Here is an 18,048-nt window from a genome sequence, read left to right as displayed (position 1 = left end):
GCCATTTACCTGGATTGTGCCTGGAGTGCTGATGGGGGGAGAAAAGAGAAAATCAGAAAAAGCCAGGTAGGAAGCCAACTTCTTAAATTGTATTTTGGATCCTTCTACTCTACAGTGTCTTTATCTGTTACTCATCTTCTGAGTGTTTTTCTTACTGGGAGAGAGGATGGTGAGCTTGGATCAAGCTGTGATCCCTCTGGATCTTACACAGACACTGTGACTGGGTCAGCAGGAAACATTCACTTCCCCCAGTTGGATCTGTTTCTAAAATGTTGATGAGCCTTCTGAGAAGATGATCTCTTCTGTCAGTATTTTTTTTTTCCTCTTCTGACAAACTCCTGTATTTGCTTACCACCGAGTGCTGCCTACAGTATTTGTTGTGGGGGAAATTGCTTGCTGGAAAAGAGATTTCCTGGTGTTAAAAATCCCTTCCTTTTCCCTTTTTAAAAATTGAATTGTAAGCTGGTAATCCAAAATGGAATTTTCATTTCTCTCTGTATAAGCATACACAAAAAGAAGTTTACTCTTTGCAGTAAAACAAGTACTCAATTAGAAAGGAAAATCTAACTTGGGTGTATTAGATTTTTTTAATATTGATATTTCTTTCCACCCCGTCCTTCTCACTGAGTATGCCTCTGAGTATCAGAGTATCAGTGATGATTAAGAATAAATTTTAGCTGTGCAAGAAATTTCAGTTTTAATCAGTGAGAAAGCACTGTCCCTGATTTTACTGTGGCCCTTTTTCCCCCTCTGTAAGTTCTAATTCCTCACTCTGGCTTCCTGTTCCAGAGTTACTGGTAACCTATGTGTTTTGGGTTTTTTTCTTTCTTTGTCTTACAGGGATTTTCTTTTTTTCTTTTGTTTTTGAATCTAAACAGATTACGTAAAGGGATAAATATCCTCATTTCCACCCCTGGTCGCCTGGTTGATCACATCAAGTCCACAGAATGTATTCATTTCCGTCACACTCGGTGGCTCATTATTGATGAAGCAGACAGGTAAACTTCCAAGTGTTTAGATATGGAAAATAACTAATATGGCCTCTGCATCATAATTCACTAAATATTAAAAAAAAAAATGCAACAAAAAGCATGATCTTAAGCCATTCATGCTCAGTGGCCTCAGCCAAGCACCAGATGTCTGGGATTAGGAAGAAATACCCGCTTTGGACAGATTGTTGTACAATTATTCATTGCAAAGATGTCATGTAGTATTAAGACTTTCTCCTCATTCCTTCCTAGAGCACTTTTTATCCCCTCTGCTGTTTTTGTAGGATCCTGGACCTGGGCTTTGAGAAGGATGTGGCTGTGATACTCAACACTTTAAATGCCCACAGGGAGACACGTCAGAATGTCCTGCTGTCAGCCACCCTCACAGAAGGTGGGTTAGACACACTCTTTTAGCTGAATAATGCACAGGCAACTGCAAAATACTTGGTTGAGTCTGACTGTTACAGCCCAGCTTGAAGCTTTTTGCAGAAGTGGAATAATGCCTGTTCATTTCTTTGGCTTATGACACTTGTCCTTCAGTACTGGAATTGCTGTCAGTGTATGTATTTACATGGTCCTTACATATGTCTCCCAAATTTGAGAGCAAAGCCACCTGGAAAGCACTGATTGGATTCTTTGCTCTGCAAATGCAGAATTAAGGCAGAAAGCTGATAACAGGAGAGCTGTTGTGTGATTTGCTCTGTATCATCCAAGCACTCAGTTCCTTAGGCAGGAGTTGAGCCAGGCCTCGTGACTCCTGCACTCTTGAGAGAGTGAAGATTTGTTGTTTTTTTTTTCCCACACACACATTTAAAACCAGGACTGCCAAATGCTGTCTGTCTGTAAAGACATTTATGTGCTATGAAATAGCACAGTTGGCTGAAGTAGTGTCTTGTGAAGGTTTTGGTGGAGTCAACAGCAGCTAAGCCTGGTAAGCCCTGCTAAGTCTGAGGCTTGTGGAGATGTTCTGTCAGTGGCATAGGCATGGCTCACTGGGTCCTTGCTATTCACTCCTTTTCACTGGAATTGTGTGAATTGTTTGATGTCTGTGAACACATCCTCACACCCCAGACTGGACCAGGCTGGGCCTCACGTGTTTCTCACTTTCTGTGGTTCAGGAGTAACTCGACTGGCCGATATCAGTTTGAATGATCCCGTCAGCATTTCCATAGCAGATGAAATCCAGAAGGTGCTCAAACCAGCATCACAAAAGGATAGAGAAGCCAGTAGTTCATCGAACTGCACGGAGCAGGAAAATTTTGCTGTTCCAGAGAAGCTCAAGCAGTATTTTGTGATTGTCCCCAGCAAACTGAGGCTTGTCACATTAGCAGCTTTTATCCTTGGGAAATGCAAGGTGAGATTCTGTTTGCATTTATATTACTAAGCAGCCCTTTCCCCTTTCCAGCTCCTTTATCTGTTCCTCTGTTGAGGACAGCATGGATTAGATCCAGGGCTTTGAAGTACATCTTGAACCACAAGAGAGCTGAGGTGCTGTTGTGTCTTTTGTGCTGGCAGTGAGATGTGTACTCACACTTCCTTTGTGAGCTCACTATTTGGTGTCAAACTCTGTAATCCTTTTTCCATGTAATTATATCCTCAGAAGTGTAAACCACTGGGATCTTTTAGTGATCAGGGAATTGGGGGAGTCCTGTGGAAGTGATCATGTGCAATTCTCTTGTTTTTCGTGCAGTTTGAAAAACACCACAAGATGATCATCTTTTTCTCCAGCTGTGAACAAGTGGAATTCTACTATGATCTCCTTGTAAAGGTCCTTGCAGGAGGGCCAGAGTTGGAACAACCTGGACATTCATCTCCCTCCTCCGTGTCCTTACAGTTTCTCCGTCTGCACGGCGACATGGAACAGGAAGTAAGCATTCCCAAAACGTCAGGATACGCAGTTTTATTCCTTATTCCCTATGATTTATTATGTGGCTATTTTGGGGAAGAGGGCAGAAGAGAGGACAGAGAGTCATTTCACCTCTAGGGGCCTCACTCTTCCATCTGCTAATGAGACTAAGGATATTGTCCCATTTCTGGGAAGTACCTTGGTAGCTGTATCTGAAAAGCACAGCTGAAGAGGCAAGAGGTGTTATTTCAGCAGGCTGAGGCAGCCTTTCTCTATTCCCAGTGGGTGCACTTAAACCATTTATATCCTGTGGTCACAATGTCCATTATGACCTGTGGTTCTCTCTCATGCAGTCCAGACAGACTTTTAATGCCAAAGGAAAACCTTGCCCAAGCCTTGAAACATTACCACCTAATAGCTTGCCCCCATTAGATGAGGATGGAGCAGTTTGGCTTTGGTTTTGAAGAACACTGTCTTGACAGATTGCTCCTTTCCCTGGATGGAATAATAGCAATACAACAATGATTACCTCAAAATAGGTTTAGGTTCTAGTCACATAGGCCTGAGTGAAGAGGTTGGAGCCCTCTCAGAGGGCTGAGAGGCCAGGAGAAGAGTGTCAAATGAGCTGTCACTATAGAGTTCCCCTGAGTAGCTGAGAGACCTCCCTTGGAAGTTCAGCCCCGATCCTGCCCTTGGTCTGTGATGGAGAGAGTTGCCACTCTACTCTGAGCTGCACAGCAGAGATGGTAAATGAATAGAGCTCTTCTGATGAAGCAAGAGGTGAAGAGCCATTGTTTTTCTCACTCATTCCCATCCTGTGGAGACCAGAAACATGTGCTTTGCTGTCCCTGCAGTCTGGCCTTTCCTCAACCTGCCTGCCTGAGCAAGTGAGCAGGCCTGGTCTGGCCCAACTCTACCCTGACCAGCTGTTAAGCCAACAGAACACCACTAAGTAGCTGGCACCAGGGGAAGGGTTTTACCTTTTTAGTACCCAGTGTGTAATTAGTGCTTGATGTCTTCAAATTAAGAGCATTAATGGAGCTAAATTGTGGATCCCATATGGTACTGCTGAGCACGGCTGCTGTCATTGTCAACAAGATACAGCGTGCTCTCTTCTTTAATTTTTGTCAGCAGAGGGTTCAGTGTGTAAGCAAGGGCCCAAGTTTCCCTTCTTTGTACCTCTAGCTGGGAGTGAAGTGTGTGAGGTTTCTTCTGTATCATCAACATAACAGACCATTCGCTTACCTCCCAGCCAGAACTCTGGGAAGGAAGGTTTGAAACATGGAACAAGGATGTTTTGGAAGGAGGGCGCAGAAAGGAAAGGGGTTTGGTGTTTCTGAGGCCAGAGAAGACCTAAGCTCTGAAAAGCAGAAGAGCAAATGGAACCAGATCAAGGAGTTGTGTGTGTGCAGTTGTTTCCCACAACTACAGAGGGGGAGTGTAGGTGCAGAGGTGGTACTGGTGAGCAAAGGCCAAGTGCTGCTGAGGCCTTTGGTTATTAGTGCTCAGAGACTGTCTTGTCAGACAGCAGATATCATTGGGATGTAATGTGAGTTGGGGAGTCAGTTTTTGTGGCTTTTATCCAGTTAAAAACAGCCCCCAAAGTTGTCAGCTTTGGTTTGGGGACTGGCAAAGCAGGAGGCTTCTGAAGGTAACTGAGGAGCTGTACTGGGTTCCTGCAGTTCTGGGGCTCAGTGGCTCAAAGACTGCTGGTGGGATAATTTGGGATCTGGGGGCTGTGGCTGGCCCTGCCTCAGGGCCTGAGCCCATATTGGAAGTGGTGGCTGCAGGAGTTGTGCTGGTGCAGACCCATGATGGGGACAAGGCTGGGGAGCACCTGCCTCTGAAACCCATGGGAAGGAACAGCCTCTGTCCCAGTGTCTGCAGCCTGTTGGTGGCTTTTGCCAGTGTGAGGGAAGGGCTCAGGGAGGGTGCCCTGGGAGCTGCCTGCAGAGCCCAGGAGTCCTGCCTGCTTACCTACATGGACAGGGGGTTCTGGCCAAGCTCTCATCTCTCCAGCCCTATTACTCTAAGTCTTGTCCCACAGCAGTTCACATGAGCAGCTGAACGTCGCCGATACTTAATAACCCCCGAGTCAGTGCAGGGCTGTCTGCACGGCCCATTGGGCACATGATGAGCCTGATCTCTTGTGATGTGATTATATCACTGTGTCAACAAAATGGGCTTATCCTGCCCATCGTGTGACTGGACAGACAGCAGTGAACATGTCCAGCTTTTCCTTGCACTCACAAAAGCCTGTGTTGCCCACAAAGTGTGCCAGTGCTTCTGCTGGTGCTGCCTAATCCTTTGTGGATCCCCTCTCCATGTAAAACTGTTCCTGCTTTTTGGCATACACAGGCTGTGCTTCTGTGCAAACCATGGAGGTGTTGGCTGCTTTGTTTTGACCAAATGCATCCAGCCTTCCCCAGACACTGTTCCTTCCTGCCTGGGATCACACCTGTGTGCCACAGATTTTTTTTTTTCCATTTGCAGGAAGAGTCTTACTGGAACTCATGAGGCCAATTCCTTTGCTTTTGAAGCCGTATATGATCTAGTGAACAACACACAGTTGTTAAATTGTTACCTTAGCTAATCTGCTTTGTCTTTGATTGCAATCTGCATAAGCAGTCTTTTAATTTTTATTTTTTGATCTTCTAGGAAAGAACAGAGGTCTTCCAGGAGTTCCTAAAATCCAAGACCGGGGTCTTGCTTTGCACTGTAAGTAACTTGGAGTCCCTTTGCAGCTCCACACTAATGGGCCTGTCTGATCCCTAATGGTAGACCAGAGGATTTGGCACTGAGCTCTGATTCCAGCTCTGTCTGACCTTGAGGAAAGTCATCTCCTTTTTCTGCATCTCATATGTTAAGTAAGGACTGGGGCCCTCTTTGCAAACTGTTATATGATCTTTTGCTGCAAGGTACCATGCACAGATGTCTTATACAGAGGCCACTAAGTATTTTGCATGGCCTTATGTCTGGAAAAATCTGTTCATTTGAAGCTGGAGCCTTGCCCTCTACATGCAGCCAGTAGAATGCAATCCTGATTTGTAGCATACCCCATAACTGCCAGAAAAATTGGATGTAATGTGATATTTCCCATCTTAATAACTACCCAAGGGTTAAAACCAAACACCTGCAGGGGTGGAAGGGGAGCCCAACCAGAGAAGGGGGTCACTGCAGATGCACATACTCTGCTGCTCTCCACGCCCTGTGCCCTTCAAGCTTCTTCCAGGGGCGCTGAGGGAGAAATTCTTGTCCTCTACTGAAGTTTGCTGGCACCCTTGTGTTGTGGTGGCACCTTCCCCTCTCGTTGCTGACCTGTGGGTGCCACAGCCTGCTGCAGTGGTGCAGAAGGCTGCACGATTTGCTCTCTAATAGTGGCAGCTGTTGATCTGCAAACGTGTGAATCTTGGCGATTTCTACCCACCGCAAACCTGTAAATTACAGCGATCGGGAGTAATTAGAGCTGAGAAACCCTCTCCAGCTCTGAAATGACTCCTCTTCTTGCAGCACAGTGTTCTTAAAGGAAACCAGTTGCAATTTTGTTCAGAGAGTAGGGGCTGGATTTTCTTTTATTTTTATGCCTGCAGTTCAACCCAGGACTGTCATGTGTATGGGAGTGTTTGATTTAGCACTGCCAAATTATATATTATATCACCTCTAAAATGGTACTTGTTACATGCTAGTCCTGCTCCTGCTTGTGTGCAGGACCTTTCAGTGGTTTGATCAAGGTCAAAATGCATCCTTGCTATGCATAATTGTAACTATAACTTGGTTTCCTTGTATGCAGAGGTAATACTTTCATGTCTCAATTGAGAAGAATGGCAAAGCTTAGATCATTCAGTGGTGTAGGTTAAGTGATTTGAAGATAAAAAGTGTTTGGTAAGTTCCAAAAAATAAATAGCTAAACTTTGTTATGCTTCATGCACATGCTGCCTATATCTGAGAAATTTCAGGTGCATATCTTGTTATTGAAATTCCAATTTAATGAGTTTGGAAAGACAGTGAATGCTCAATTTCAGACAAAGAGAAGGCAGGATCATTGCAGTCTCTGGGCTATCAGTTCCTGAGTGAGACCATTTGAAGGGGAAATGCAGCCTGTGACAGGAAAAATCTGTCAGGAAGCATACAGCTGTTGACACAAGGTAGGAAGAAGAAGTTGGATAAAGAAATCTCAGTGGATGGGATTCCCCTCTTGAGCCACTGGAGATGTGGTTTGATTTCCTGCCATGCCACAGACTCTGTGCAGGTGGATATGGAATTGGGATGACAAGGCAAGTAGCCACATGTCAGCTGAGCAGTGGTAGTTGAGTTTGCCCCAGACCTGGCACAAATGGGAGGTAACGTGAGTTAACCTGGATTGCCATGAAGAGGGTGGTGTAAGGTAACACATTGACCATAACCCTCCTCCATTTCAATCTAAGCCACTTTGCATTTCCTGCAAGGCAGGGATGCAGATCCTGAGGGTTATGGTGACCATGGCTCAGCTGGCACACGGTCAGCACGTTAAGCACAGTAAGTTGTGTGTCTGAGTCCAAAATCTCTCAGCGCTTCAACTCCCCATCTGCAAAATGGGGAAAGTAGCACAGTTCTATCTTACAGAGATGTTGGGAGGACAAATGCATTGAAACCAGGAGGTGGCCTGTTACCACAGTAATGGGGACCATATGGACACCTTAATATAGAGATACACTTTGCACCAGTCCCACATTACAGGTGCCTCCCCAACGCAGATGTCCAAAGGGCAGCCAGGCACTGTGACCACCTCCTGCCTCCGAGGGCATTGCTTTTTCTGACACTTTCCTTCATATCGGCAAAAAAACGCTCTGCAAAAAGATGGTTCTGTTCTTCTCACCGCGAAATCACGCTTTGTGCCCACAAAATTTTGAAACCTGGCTCACAAAAGAGCAACACAAATAATGTTGCCGTCCTTCCCTTGTCCCTTATGCCATGTTCTCCACCCATCTTTCCGCTCTAGTAAGCAATGGGACCTGCTGTTCCTTTTATTAATTTGCTCTATGTCATGTGTATATTAATATATTCCATAAAATATTTTTGCCAGACAATATAAGCTGGCAGACAAGAAAATAAGGAAGGGCCGCGCATCTCAGAGGGTCTCATCCAGATTTATTTCTCTCTCCTTCACCGAAGTTCTTTGCGGCTTCCTTTGGGACGTGCCTTTTAAACAAGTTCATCTCTTCCAGGGAGGGAGGAAAGATCATTTGGAGATTGTTTGCTGTTTACTCAGTCACGCTAACTCATCTTGCCAGTTTTCTGGCGGCCCCAGCCAAGAGCTTTCGCCTCTGACAGCTTCTGTGCTCTCCCCTTCCTCCTCTGATTACGCAGCCCAATCTGTCACCCTGCCGACGGGGGTCTCTACCCTGCTGATGGCTTTCCACACTCGGCAGTAATGACTTTTGGCAGGCCGGGAAGGCGCGAGAGCTTCTTCCCCAGCTTGGAGAGCCGTTAGGCCCTCTCTGCCTGTTAGCTAAAGCACTTTGTGAGCTTCTTTGGTAAATAAATGAGTCATTTTAATCCAACTGACAGCCTGGCACCTGAGCAAGCTGCCTTCCATCTGTACTTCTAGGCCTCATGTAGGCAGCCAATTGTCAAGCTCAGGGCCTTCAAGACCTCACCATTGAGTGTCTTTCAAAAGCAACTTTAGCAATTTCCTTTGCCCTAATTAGATTGTGTGAGAGGGACTGAGCAAAACCAAGGCCCTCGCAAAACTTTTGTGGCCATGTTGGTTCTGATCTTCTGCAGTGATAGGCCTTGCTTTTGGGGTGGCCTTTTAGTTCTCTGTTCCCTTGCACCTGCCCCCTGTACCCCCATTCCCTTGCACCCACCCCCTGTACCCCACCACCACAGGCACAGGCTGGTAACATCAATTATTAGAAGCAGAAATTTCAGCCTTTCTGGAGTTCCCCAGGTGGATTGTTCCTCAGTCCTGTGCCCTTCTGTGCTTTGCAGTTGGGATCAGGGCAGGAACGTGGTCAGGGCTTCAGATTTTAGTGTTTGCTTGGCATCTGGGCTTTCTTTAAAATTGCACTGGTGTGGGTTATTTGTCCTTGCTCCCGTGAGGTGGTCACTGAATTCTGCCTTCCACTGCCCACTGAAAGGAGTCAGCAGTGACCTGCCAAGGTGTCATATCCTTGATTTCCCTGTAATTAAGGAATGGCGGTGTAAGGTCATGCACGGAAAGGGGAATGTCTGATGGGTGGAAGAGAGGAACACTGGAAATCTATTGGGCTTCTTGAAAGAGTACTGGCAGCAGGGTAGTGCTTCTGTGCGTGGAATAAATGTGTGCTAGTGAAACTGGGTAATTGTTGCTTGAGCTGTATTCTCTCTCCTGCTAAGCTGACCCATAAGTAATTTTTTAAAATTCTGAGAAGTGGAAGCTCACAGGCTCTGCCAGCAGAGGAAAGCAAATCAACTCCAACTTTTTACCCTAGTTCTACCTTCCTACTGTCTGCTGGGGCCTTTGAGGAAAAGGAGCTACAGGAGACACAGGTGGACTGATACTGAGGAATCTTTGAGAGTTTGCAAAACACTCCAATTACCAGTAAATCCCAAGAGACTTGTGAAAGAAAGCCAAGTGAAACCCCAGGAGAATAGCTGCTGATGTGTGTCAGTAAGGACTGAGGGGATTTGGTGGCGTTGTGAAAGCAACAGTGTTGGAATACAAGGCTGATGATGGGAGAGAGCCTTCTCCTAAGTGTTGTCCCTGGCTATTTGTAAGGCTTTTGGTTACTCTTTTCAACTCTGGCAAATGCACATGAGAACAATGCTGTTTGTGGCAGTGATTTTCCAACCTGAGGTGTTGAGAAAATGTATCTTGGAAGGAGGGAGAAAGTCTGGATAGATTAGAGGGGTGGCTCCTGCCCCTGCTGTCTGCTCCTTCCCGTGTCGGAGCTGCCTTCTCTCGACCGCAGGGAGGGCTTGGCTGTTGGTTTGGTTTGGGGGAACTGACCCTGTCGCAGGGTCAGAGCCCTCTCATCAGACAGCCTTTCCTCACCTCCTGGGCGTGAGGAAGAGCACAGCAAAGGAAAAGACCAAAGGCTTGTCAGCGTGGAAGAACAGAGCCGGCAGCTCGGAGTCAGACGTCAGCGCTGCCGTCTGATCGTGCTGTAGAGTTTATAGTCTTGTTATCCCGGTAACTGCCGTACACATTCCCCGACTTCTCTTGATTTATTTTCTCCAACCTCCTTTAAATGGCTTTTTGTACATCTGTTCGTTCTGACTCTGGGAACAAGTCGCTTCTTAATGAGCGTGTTGGAGCACAAGTGTGTGTTATTTCGGAGTGGGCGCGGTGGAAAGTGTCTCCTCTTTTACTGCAGTTGGAGCCACAAAGCAGCCTGGCTAGTGCTTGTGGGAAGGCCTTTGCTGCCAAAACATCAGCTTCCCAGTCTTTTAACGTGTGTGGGAGTTGCATGAAAACACTTCAGTGGGTGGCTGACACATTTTTAGTACATTAAGCTCCTGCTTACGTCCTTAATATATTCTATTTTGCAACTAGCTAAGAGATACATGTGTTCCAAAACATTTCCTAACAGAGTTAAATCTGCACACCTGCTCTGCTATTGCGCCTGGTGAATGTAAAATCCAAGGAGGATGTGAGGACATTACTAATGAACAGAAATTCAAGAAGGGAGATGGAAATGTGTTTGCACTCTCCATTTGGGCAGTATTTAAACTCTCTTTTCTCTGAAAGGGTGTGTTTTTTGAGCTGTTCTGGCTGTGGATAACCGAAGGGTCTCATTCAAGTCCTTCTCCAATTTGATGGGTTTTCTCACCGGCTGGCACATCAAATAACACCCCTGACAGCAGCTTCAGACTCTTTTCTTCACAGCTGAATTTTGTTTCTCCAAATGAAAGCCAGACTGGTGCATATCTAAGGGAGAGCTGAAGTCCCCTCTCCTTGAGCTGTGCTCCAACTTCCCACAGATTCTGCTGAATTGTTTGTTGACCTTTGTTTTTAGGGCCAGGTGACCTGCAAGTCATCTGCTCCTCAAATTCAGCCCATCACCTAGGAAACAACTAATTATTTGTAGGTAGAGATCAGTGTATCTTTGGACATTCTACTCAAGGCCAGGGATCCTTGACCATTTGCCTTTTTTTTTCTTCCCTTTTCATCATAAGCAGCCTGCTTTTGGTACTTAGGCTTGCTGTGGAGAAAGATGTGCTCAGAGATGATGTTGCCTTCCAGAGGTTGAATTCTGCCTCTCATCGTTTGGGTAGTAGGTCTGTTTTCATCAGTGAAGCAAACTGATGATCCAAAGGCCATTCAGGCAGTGGATTCTCTGAGATAAAATGCAAAATGACTGTAGCAAACTGCTGTAATTCAGCACCACCCTCCTGAAATAGGTGTGTTTATATCCTCCAGGCTTTGGGCCATAGTAGTGGGTCATTGGTTATTGTATTAAGTCTGTTAATAACAGTCCTTGCATTTTAAACCCTCAGTGTTATTTCTGACCTTCAGTCCATCTCTCCCCAGACTAGGCACATACAATTCCTTCCTGCACAGCCAGTTGCCTTCTGACATAATTGCCATCCCAGAAGAGTTGTCACTCTCCTGGTATCTCCAAAGCATCTTTACTAAAATAATTTCCTTATTAATTTTAAAGGATGTTGCAGCACGGGGACTAGACCTGCCTCAAGTTACATGGATCGTACAGGTGGGTTTGCTGTGAGTGTCTGTGTGTTTTAAGTGCTCAGAGGAAATCCCTTTTCAGTCCAGGACCTTCCTGCAGTTTTCTGGTCTTGATGCTGATGCCTGCCAGTGTGGGAGACCCACGTGTTCCTGACTGCAGGACTAAGGGTTTTATGAGGAGACAACATTGATTCCACATCTTTAGTCTGATTTTTCTCTTCCACAGTGTTACCAGCTGTGGAATAATATTCCACTGGCTGGGATGAAACACCCTCCATTTCCCCCCACAGGAGGTCAAATCTTATGAAGTACCGGCCATGTCTTGCAGTTCTGTGTTTCTGTTTTCCTGAGCTTTCCAGGGAGGGAGTTCCATGAGGAGTTTAAATGCAATCCTAATGTTAAACATCAAGTAGCCCAATAGTGTCTGTGCAGTGACCTGAGTGTTTGGAGTAAGGCTTTGCTGGGTTGAGGCATCCAGCTTCCAGTAGAACTGCATAGTTCAGATTTTCCCTGAAAAAAAAGCCCAACAAAACCCCCACACTCCTGTGTTGCTGTTGACAGGAATATAGTCTTTGGGGAAAAAAAAAATAGAAACTAAGGAAGATGGATTGAACCTTAAAAATAGCAGCCTGTCATTTCAAAGAGGAGGCTGAGAGCATGAGGCAGGTTTCATTTCTATAAAAGATTTATAATTAAAAAAAGGTTAGTTGAACTGAGGAAAAACTGATCCAGAGATTCTCGTGTATCAAGCGACACCTGGGTAGAAGGAACAAGGCACAGAGCCTCAACAAAGCTTTTTAATTTCTACCTCATCCCTTCAGGTAACAAATTTGATTTGATTTTTGTGTTTTTAAAAAAAAAAAAAAAAAGAATGATTTTATATCAGCCAGCTAGTTGGAGAAGGCTGAGGAAGTGAAGTCTTTAATTCCCAGATCTGTATATTAATATAATTTAACCAAAGATATAGTTGCCAGTGTTAGAACGCAGTGCAAATTACCTAAAGCCCTGGGAGACTTCTGTGTGTCCAGAAGGCGAAATCTCAGCTGTCCTGAGAGCTGTGTCCAAGAGCAAGGACCTGCAGGGAGCAATTAGATTGCTCACAGCATCTTACTCACACCTCTAGCCAGTAGAAACTTTGCCAGAGGGCACAGGTATAAACACTAGAGTGGGCTTTGGTTGTTGGGTTTTTTCCAGTTAAACTGCTGAGGGCTCATTTCTGAGCAGTATCTCTTGTGCTTGTTCATTTTTCCAGGAAAGAGAGGAGGGGGGCAAGAATAGGGGGAGGTTAAAGGGAGGGAAATATGTCACCCTTTGTAAGATCTTGCAGATGGCTGGGCAGTTTTGATTCCCAGTGAAGTAAATGAGAGGCACTGCTATATTTGGGGGGTCTTTAAGCAACATTTTTGTAGTGCCTGGTAGTTTTACATGGGAAGACAGTTGCCACCTGTGTCATACACTGCTGAAAGCACTCCCTCCTCTCTCTTAGATTTATTCTGTCCAGTAACCAGCTATGATTTGCTTTAATCCAAACAAGGCAATTTAGCCCAACTCCAAATTTGAATCAGTTGCCTTTTATTTTGTGGCTTTTCTCCCAAATCCAGAGCAGGCGACTCCCCGCTCCGTGTGGGCAGTCCTGGGAGTTGTTTGATTTGAGGTCATTGCGAGATTTGATTTTATATGAATTTTTTTTTAGGGGAAGCCAACAGGTTTCTGACATGCCTGTGTAGAAATAAAATGTAAAAGGCGAAGAGAGACACCGAGATGGGGAAACTGTCCTGTTACCTGGGAGTTGGCCGACGTGTCACGTTGACATGTCAAAAAGCTGAGGGGGCTGAGTGATGGCTCCAGGGACGAGCCCCACGGGCACCTCACAAACAGCCCAATTCCAGGGGAGCTGCAGCCCCACAGTGGGGTTTGCCGAGATCCCTTTTGTTTCCAGAAGAGCGGGGCGAGCGTCTCGTTTGTAATTAACACGCCGTGTCCTGTTAATTCCTCCTCTCCCCTCCCCGTGTTCCCCGTTCTGAAGTGCAACGCTCCGGCTTCACCTGCGGAATACATCCACCGGATCGGGAGGACGGCTCGCATTGGCTGCCACGGGAACAGCCTGCTTGTCCTGGCGCCTTCGGAGGCAGGATATGTCAGCTTGCTGGCTTCTCACAAGATTAAGTGAGTCAGAAACGCGAGCAAAAGTTTCAGCTCATCCTTGCTAATTAACCTTCCGTGGCACTTGCAGCGGGACTGTGTCTCGTGCAGGTTTTAATAAGAATTTATTAATTCTTGTGATCCAGGACTGGCCCCAGACTAGCAAAAGGAGAAGAGGGAAGTGCGTGAAAATCATCAGCCTGACAGATTGTGCGTGAGTGAGTGTGTGTGGTGAGGGGCAGAGAGGAGACCATAGTCAGGGGTCTTTTTCACCTCGTTGTTTTCTCTCTGGCCTTGGGTTCAAATCGTGACTATGTGGAGATCACGAGTCAAACGAGCCTGTCAGATGCTCCCTGGCCATCTGCCTGCATGGCACCATATTATCAGAGGTATTATCAGAGGCTGTGCTTGTTCTTCAGGAGAGATCTGGTGGAGAAATTGCTGGGGAGATGTGGGTCATACCTGGCAGGTAATCGACCAAGATGGGTTGTTTAAGTGGCTTGTGACAGTCCTGGAAGGCAAAAAGGGAGGGTGGACTCTGCAACCAAATTGGAGTGTTCTTCCAAGCCTTGGGAAGGCTTCTCTCACATCAGCTCTAGCTTAGACTTGGAAGTAGACAGCAAGGAGAGCAAGCCAGGCTCAGTAAAGACCTGTCCAGTGTGCAGTCAGGTACCTGGTGGCCAACACATGGTGAGATTTTAGTCCATCTCTGCTTGCACAATGGTCCTTTTGTGGGGAAACCCCACAACTGGCTGCTCACATTGCTAGGCAGGAGTGCTGGTGGGTCTGGAGCCTCCTCAGCTGGGTGTGTGTGACTCCCCTTGCTCCCTGCAGTGCTGTCTCTCAGCGTTTGAGAACATCAGCAGAGTCCCCTCAGTGTTGTACCAGCGTTGATGGAGCCCTGTAAACTCATGCACAAATTAGTTCTCTTTTATTTCTCGTGTTTCTGTCGGGTGGAGCTGCTTGGAATCGAATTTGGTTTTGCATCCTTGAAACAAACAATTGTTGGCAGTAAATACAGGCTTATTCTAGGCTGTGAGCCATTTAGTGGTCTAACAAAGAGCCATCCATCATCCCAGGTAACTATCTATTAAGCAGACACCAGCAAGACATGGAAGGCTAAGCTGACAGGGGGTTTTTTTCATGTAACAAACAGCACTGACATTTAAAGGTGAAATCCCACATAATTGTGAATTTTTAACTCCAAGTGGAAAGTTCTATTTTTCTATTTTATAACATTTTGGACGTGTTAGGGGAAGGAGAGGGAAATTTCCTTCTTTTTTATTTTAAGTGTTCACGCTTTTATCCAATTTTGTTGGTTTTTAACAAGTTTAAGTTTGCTCAGGCTGGTAATTACATCTGCTAAGGGGACCTGTTGTTGAGCTGGCCATGGTCTTCAGGAATCTGCAGAAGACTCTGAATGAGCAGGGGGAGGTTTATGTGAATTTATTTTTCCTTCACTTTTCGCAGCCGAACAACTCTGGGGACTGTCTTTTCGTGTTTGTTTGTTTGATGTTCTTCATAAAACGTGCTGCCCTGCAGATAAAGGACTGGCCAAAAAGGGAGTGTAATTTGCCTTCCTTGACCCCCATCTTCAGAGGGAAGGAAGCAAGTGTCTAATTGGCACGGGAGGGCCATCGGCCCGCTCGCAGCCGTGTGGCCTCTGCTCTTCCCACATGGATGTGGGAAGGGGCACCAGGACAGAGCAGGGAGCTGATGAATTGCAGAGAAGATGCAGGAAGGCAGCTTGGAGCTAAAGGCAGCAAGTGCCATCAGCACAAATTGCCGTTACCCTTCATAAACAGAGCATTATGGTGATAATCCTGACAATTTAATTCAGTGCGAGGGCGAAAGACAGCATGTGTTGGACTGTCACCGAGCCTCTTAAGCACTGCTCATTTTTGTTCTTTACCCTAAGTCTTTGTAGCTTTTGACTTGGTCTGCACGAGTTACTGGAGTTTGCTTTTTTTTAAATTTTTTTTTTTATTCTTTGCTTAATTTTTAAATCTCTGGAGTTTTTGTCGAGGGCGTGTGTGTCTGGTGACAATTTTTTTTTAATTCGTTTTGGTTTTGGTTTTTTTTTCCTTTTTTTTTTTTTAAATGAAATTCCCGCTGGGTTTATTGAAATGTAAATACTTCATAAAATATGTATTTTGAAGAAGACAAAGCATGAGATGGGTCCCTGCAGCCTTCAGCTGGTGTAAACGAGTGGTGCTGTGCTGGTTTACAGCAGATGAGGATCCGACCCAGAGTTTTTTCCTAAACCCCTCCACCCACCCCAGCATGCATGGGAGTAAGTCCAGGAATGTTGAGAGTCGGAAGTAATGAGAGCAGACATGGCTTTGTTCCTGGATGAAAATCCACTTCGGAATTAGAGATGACTGCCTTTGAAATTGGAAATCGCTCGCAATTAATTTTCACCGGTACCTGAAGCCTCTCCTTGGCTTCCACTGTGGAAAAGCAGCGTTAGCCTTTGCCAAAACCATCTCACTTTGGCTCTGCTGAGATCGGGAATTCCCGGTGGGGCTGGGGGAAGCTGCAACTTTCTGCTCGGGCTTTGTGTGGCTCGAAGTTGTGGCTCCTCTCCCCAGCTGTAAATTCCTGCGTGCAGAACATGCACACTCATGTTTTCTGCTCATTTCCTCTTTCCTTCCTCTCTCTCTTTTTTTTTTTTTTTTTTTTTAAGGTTCTATCTCAGCTCGGAGCACAACTAACAGATTTTCCTTCAAAGGGAGGAGGCAAGAAGCTGAAGAAAGTCTGTGAGGTTCACTTTTTTCCCCCTTCCTTTATGTCTCTTTTAGTCCCTTCAGCTGCAATCTCGGCAGCGCCTGCCTCGACAGCTATCAGATAATTTCTTTATCTCCTAACGGCGGCCTAACTAATTTATAAAGGAAAAGGCATCACCGTGAAGGCACGAGTCGTTTCTCTCCCTTCTCCTGGATTGTGCAGACCCCCCTCCCCTGCTCCCCTGGCTGCTCCCCGCTGTGAACCAGGCTCACAGATCTGTTCTGCTGCGCTGGCGTCGCGCCAGGCGAGGGGAGGATCGGAGAGGGGGTGACAACTCCGACAAATCAATGTCAAAGGTTTGACATTTTCATTCATAGCGGCGTCAAAGCAACCTTTGCCAGGGGTGGGGAGGGGGAGGCCTGCTTTTCTCTTGCTTAAGTGGTTGCCATTTATGTTTTAATTTACTGTTCTACGTAGCAAAACCAAACAGAGAAACCCTCGGTTGTCGTTTTATGCTCCATTTCCCTTTCTCCCCCATGGCTCCCCCGCCTTTCTCCCTGTCCTCTGAAGGAATCTCCCAGCTGCACAGCAGTGGGGCTGGTCTCCCATACAGGAGGATCTTATGGCCTGTCCCTGTTCCTCTGGGCCTTCTCTTTCCCTCTCCTTATGCTGTGGTGGGGTTGAAAAGGCAAGATTGCAAAAGTAAATGTATTTTTTGCTTTAACTGGTAAGGGCTGGGAAGCAGGTGAGGATCACTGTACAGAGTATGGCAAAGATTCATCCATTCCTGCTAGCCAGGTGTTCAGAGAGCTTTGAGTGAAAACAATACCCTTGTTCTTATAATTTCTTTCTGTACTTTACAAACTGAAGAATATCAGCAATGTTTCCTTTCAGAACCCACAGGCACTTTTCTGGCCATCTGAGAACTGTTGGACCCCAAAGATTTCTCTCTTCCTTAAGATTGATGTCATCCCAAATGAACTCCTTGGCTTCTGTGCATTTATGATTTATTCTGGTATTGAAAGGAAAGGAATCTCTTTTCTAGAAATGACCTTTGGCCATGACTGAAAATTTGGGCCCACAAACTTCAGCTTCTGTAATCTGAGTAATTCCCTTGGAAACAGGACCCAGTTTGGATGCAGCTGTAATATTAATGGCCTGGAGCTGCACAGCTGTTCCTGTGTTGTCACCTGGTGTGTGTATGTGCCCCATAAGACAGTGTTAAAGAGGACAAAGAATTCCTAGTCTCCTGTAAATGCACCTCTAAGTAGGACTGTTTGCTTGGAAATGAAGCAGGTTTGTAAGCATTTCCATATCTGGGCCATAGCAGTGCCCAGCAGTGTCTTGCAAGCAGGACTGGAGAATAAATCATCTGGTTGAGTCTACAGGAGGAATGTGAGTCGACAGAATGAAAATAAATGCCCAGTGTGAAGCCTGGCTAGGACAGCTGACTGAGGCTCCTGCATTTGAAAAAAATGCTGTGGGGTCCCTAATGGGCTGGGCTTGGGCTTTGCACTTCAGATGAGAGGGAAGGTGAGTTCTCAGAACAGGGAAGGAAATCAAACTGTGTAGCTGGTGTCAGAAGTGGATTTTGAGGCTATAAATGAGTTGGAGGGTGAGTGTGTCCTCTGGGAGGTGTCTCTGAGCTTTGACCCAGGCAAGGTAGCCAGGAGTTGGAATGATGTAGGTCTTGT

General features: G+C 46.0%; 1 protein-coding gene across 3 annotated transcripts in view; it reads left to right on the top strand.

Moving 5' to 3' along the window:
* The window catches only part of DDX31 (DEAD-box helicase 31), a 47,056-nt gene that overhangs the window by 7,220 nt on the left and 21,788 nt on the right, over positions 1–18,048 (top strand). For all 3 annotated transcript variants that reach the window (XR_001873994.1, XM_017810009.1, XM_017810010.1), the window contains exons 9-16: positions 2–66; positions 879–998; positions 1,274–1,380; positions 2,108–2,343; positions 2,680–2,856; positions 5,494–5,553; positions 11,460–11,510; positions 13,512–13,651. Coding sequence is in view for 2 of the 3 variants with exons in the window: in XM_017810009.1 (XP_017665498.1) it covers positions 2–66; positions 879–998; positions 1,274–1,380; positions 2,108–2,343; positions 2,680–2,856; positions 5,494–5,553; positions 11,460–11,510; positions 13,512–13,651 (956 nt within the window). In the remaining variant the exon portion in view is untranslated. The remainder of the gene's footprint in view (position 1; positions 67–878; positions 999–1,273; positions 1,381–2,107; positions 2,344–2,679; positions 2,857–5,493; positions 5,554–11,459; positions 11,511–13,511; positions 13,652–18,048) is intronic.

Source organism: Lepidothrix coronata, unplaced genomic scaffold (assembly GCF_001604755.1).
Source record: "Lepidothrix coronata isolate B3197 unplaced genomic scaffold, Lepidothrix_coronata-1.0 Scaffold28, whole genome shotgun sequence".
NCBI lineage: Eukaryota > Metazoa > Chordata > Aves > Passeriformes > Pipridae > Lepidothrix > Lepidothrix coronata.
Note: the sequence above shows the minus strand (reverse complement) of the source record. Positions and strands in the feature narration are given on the sequence as shown.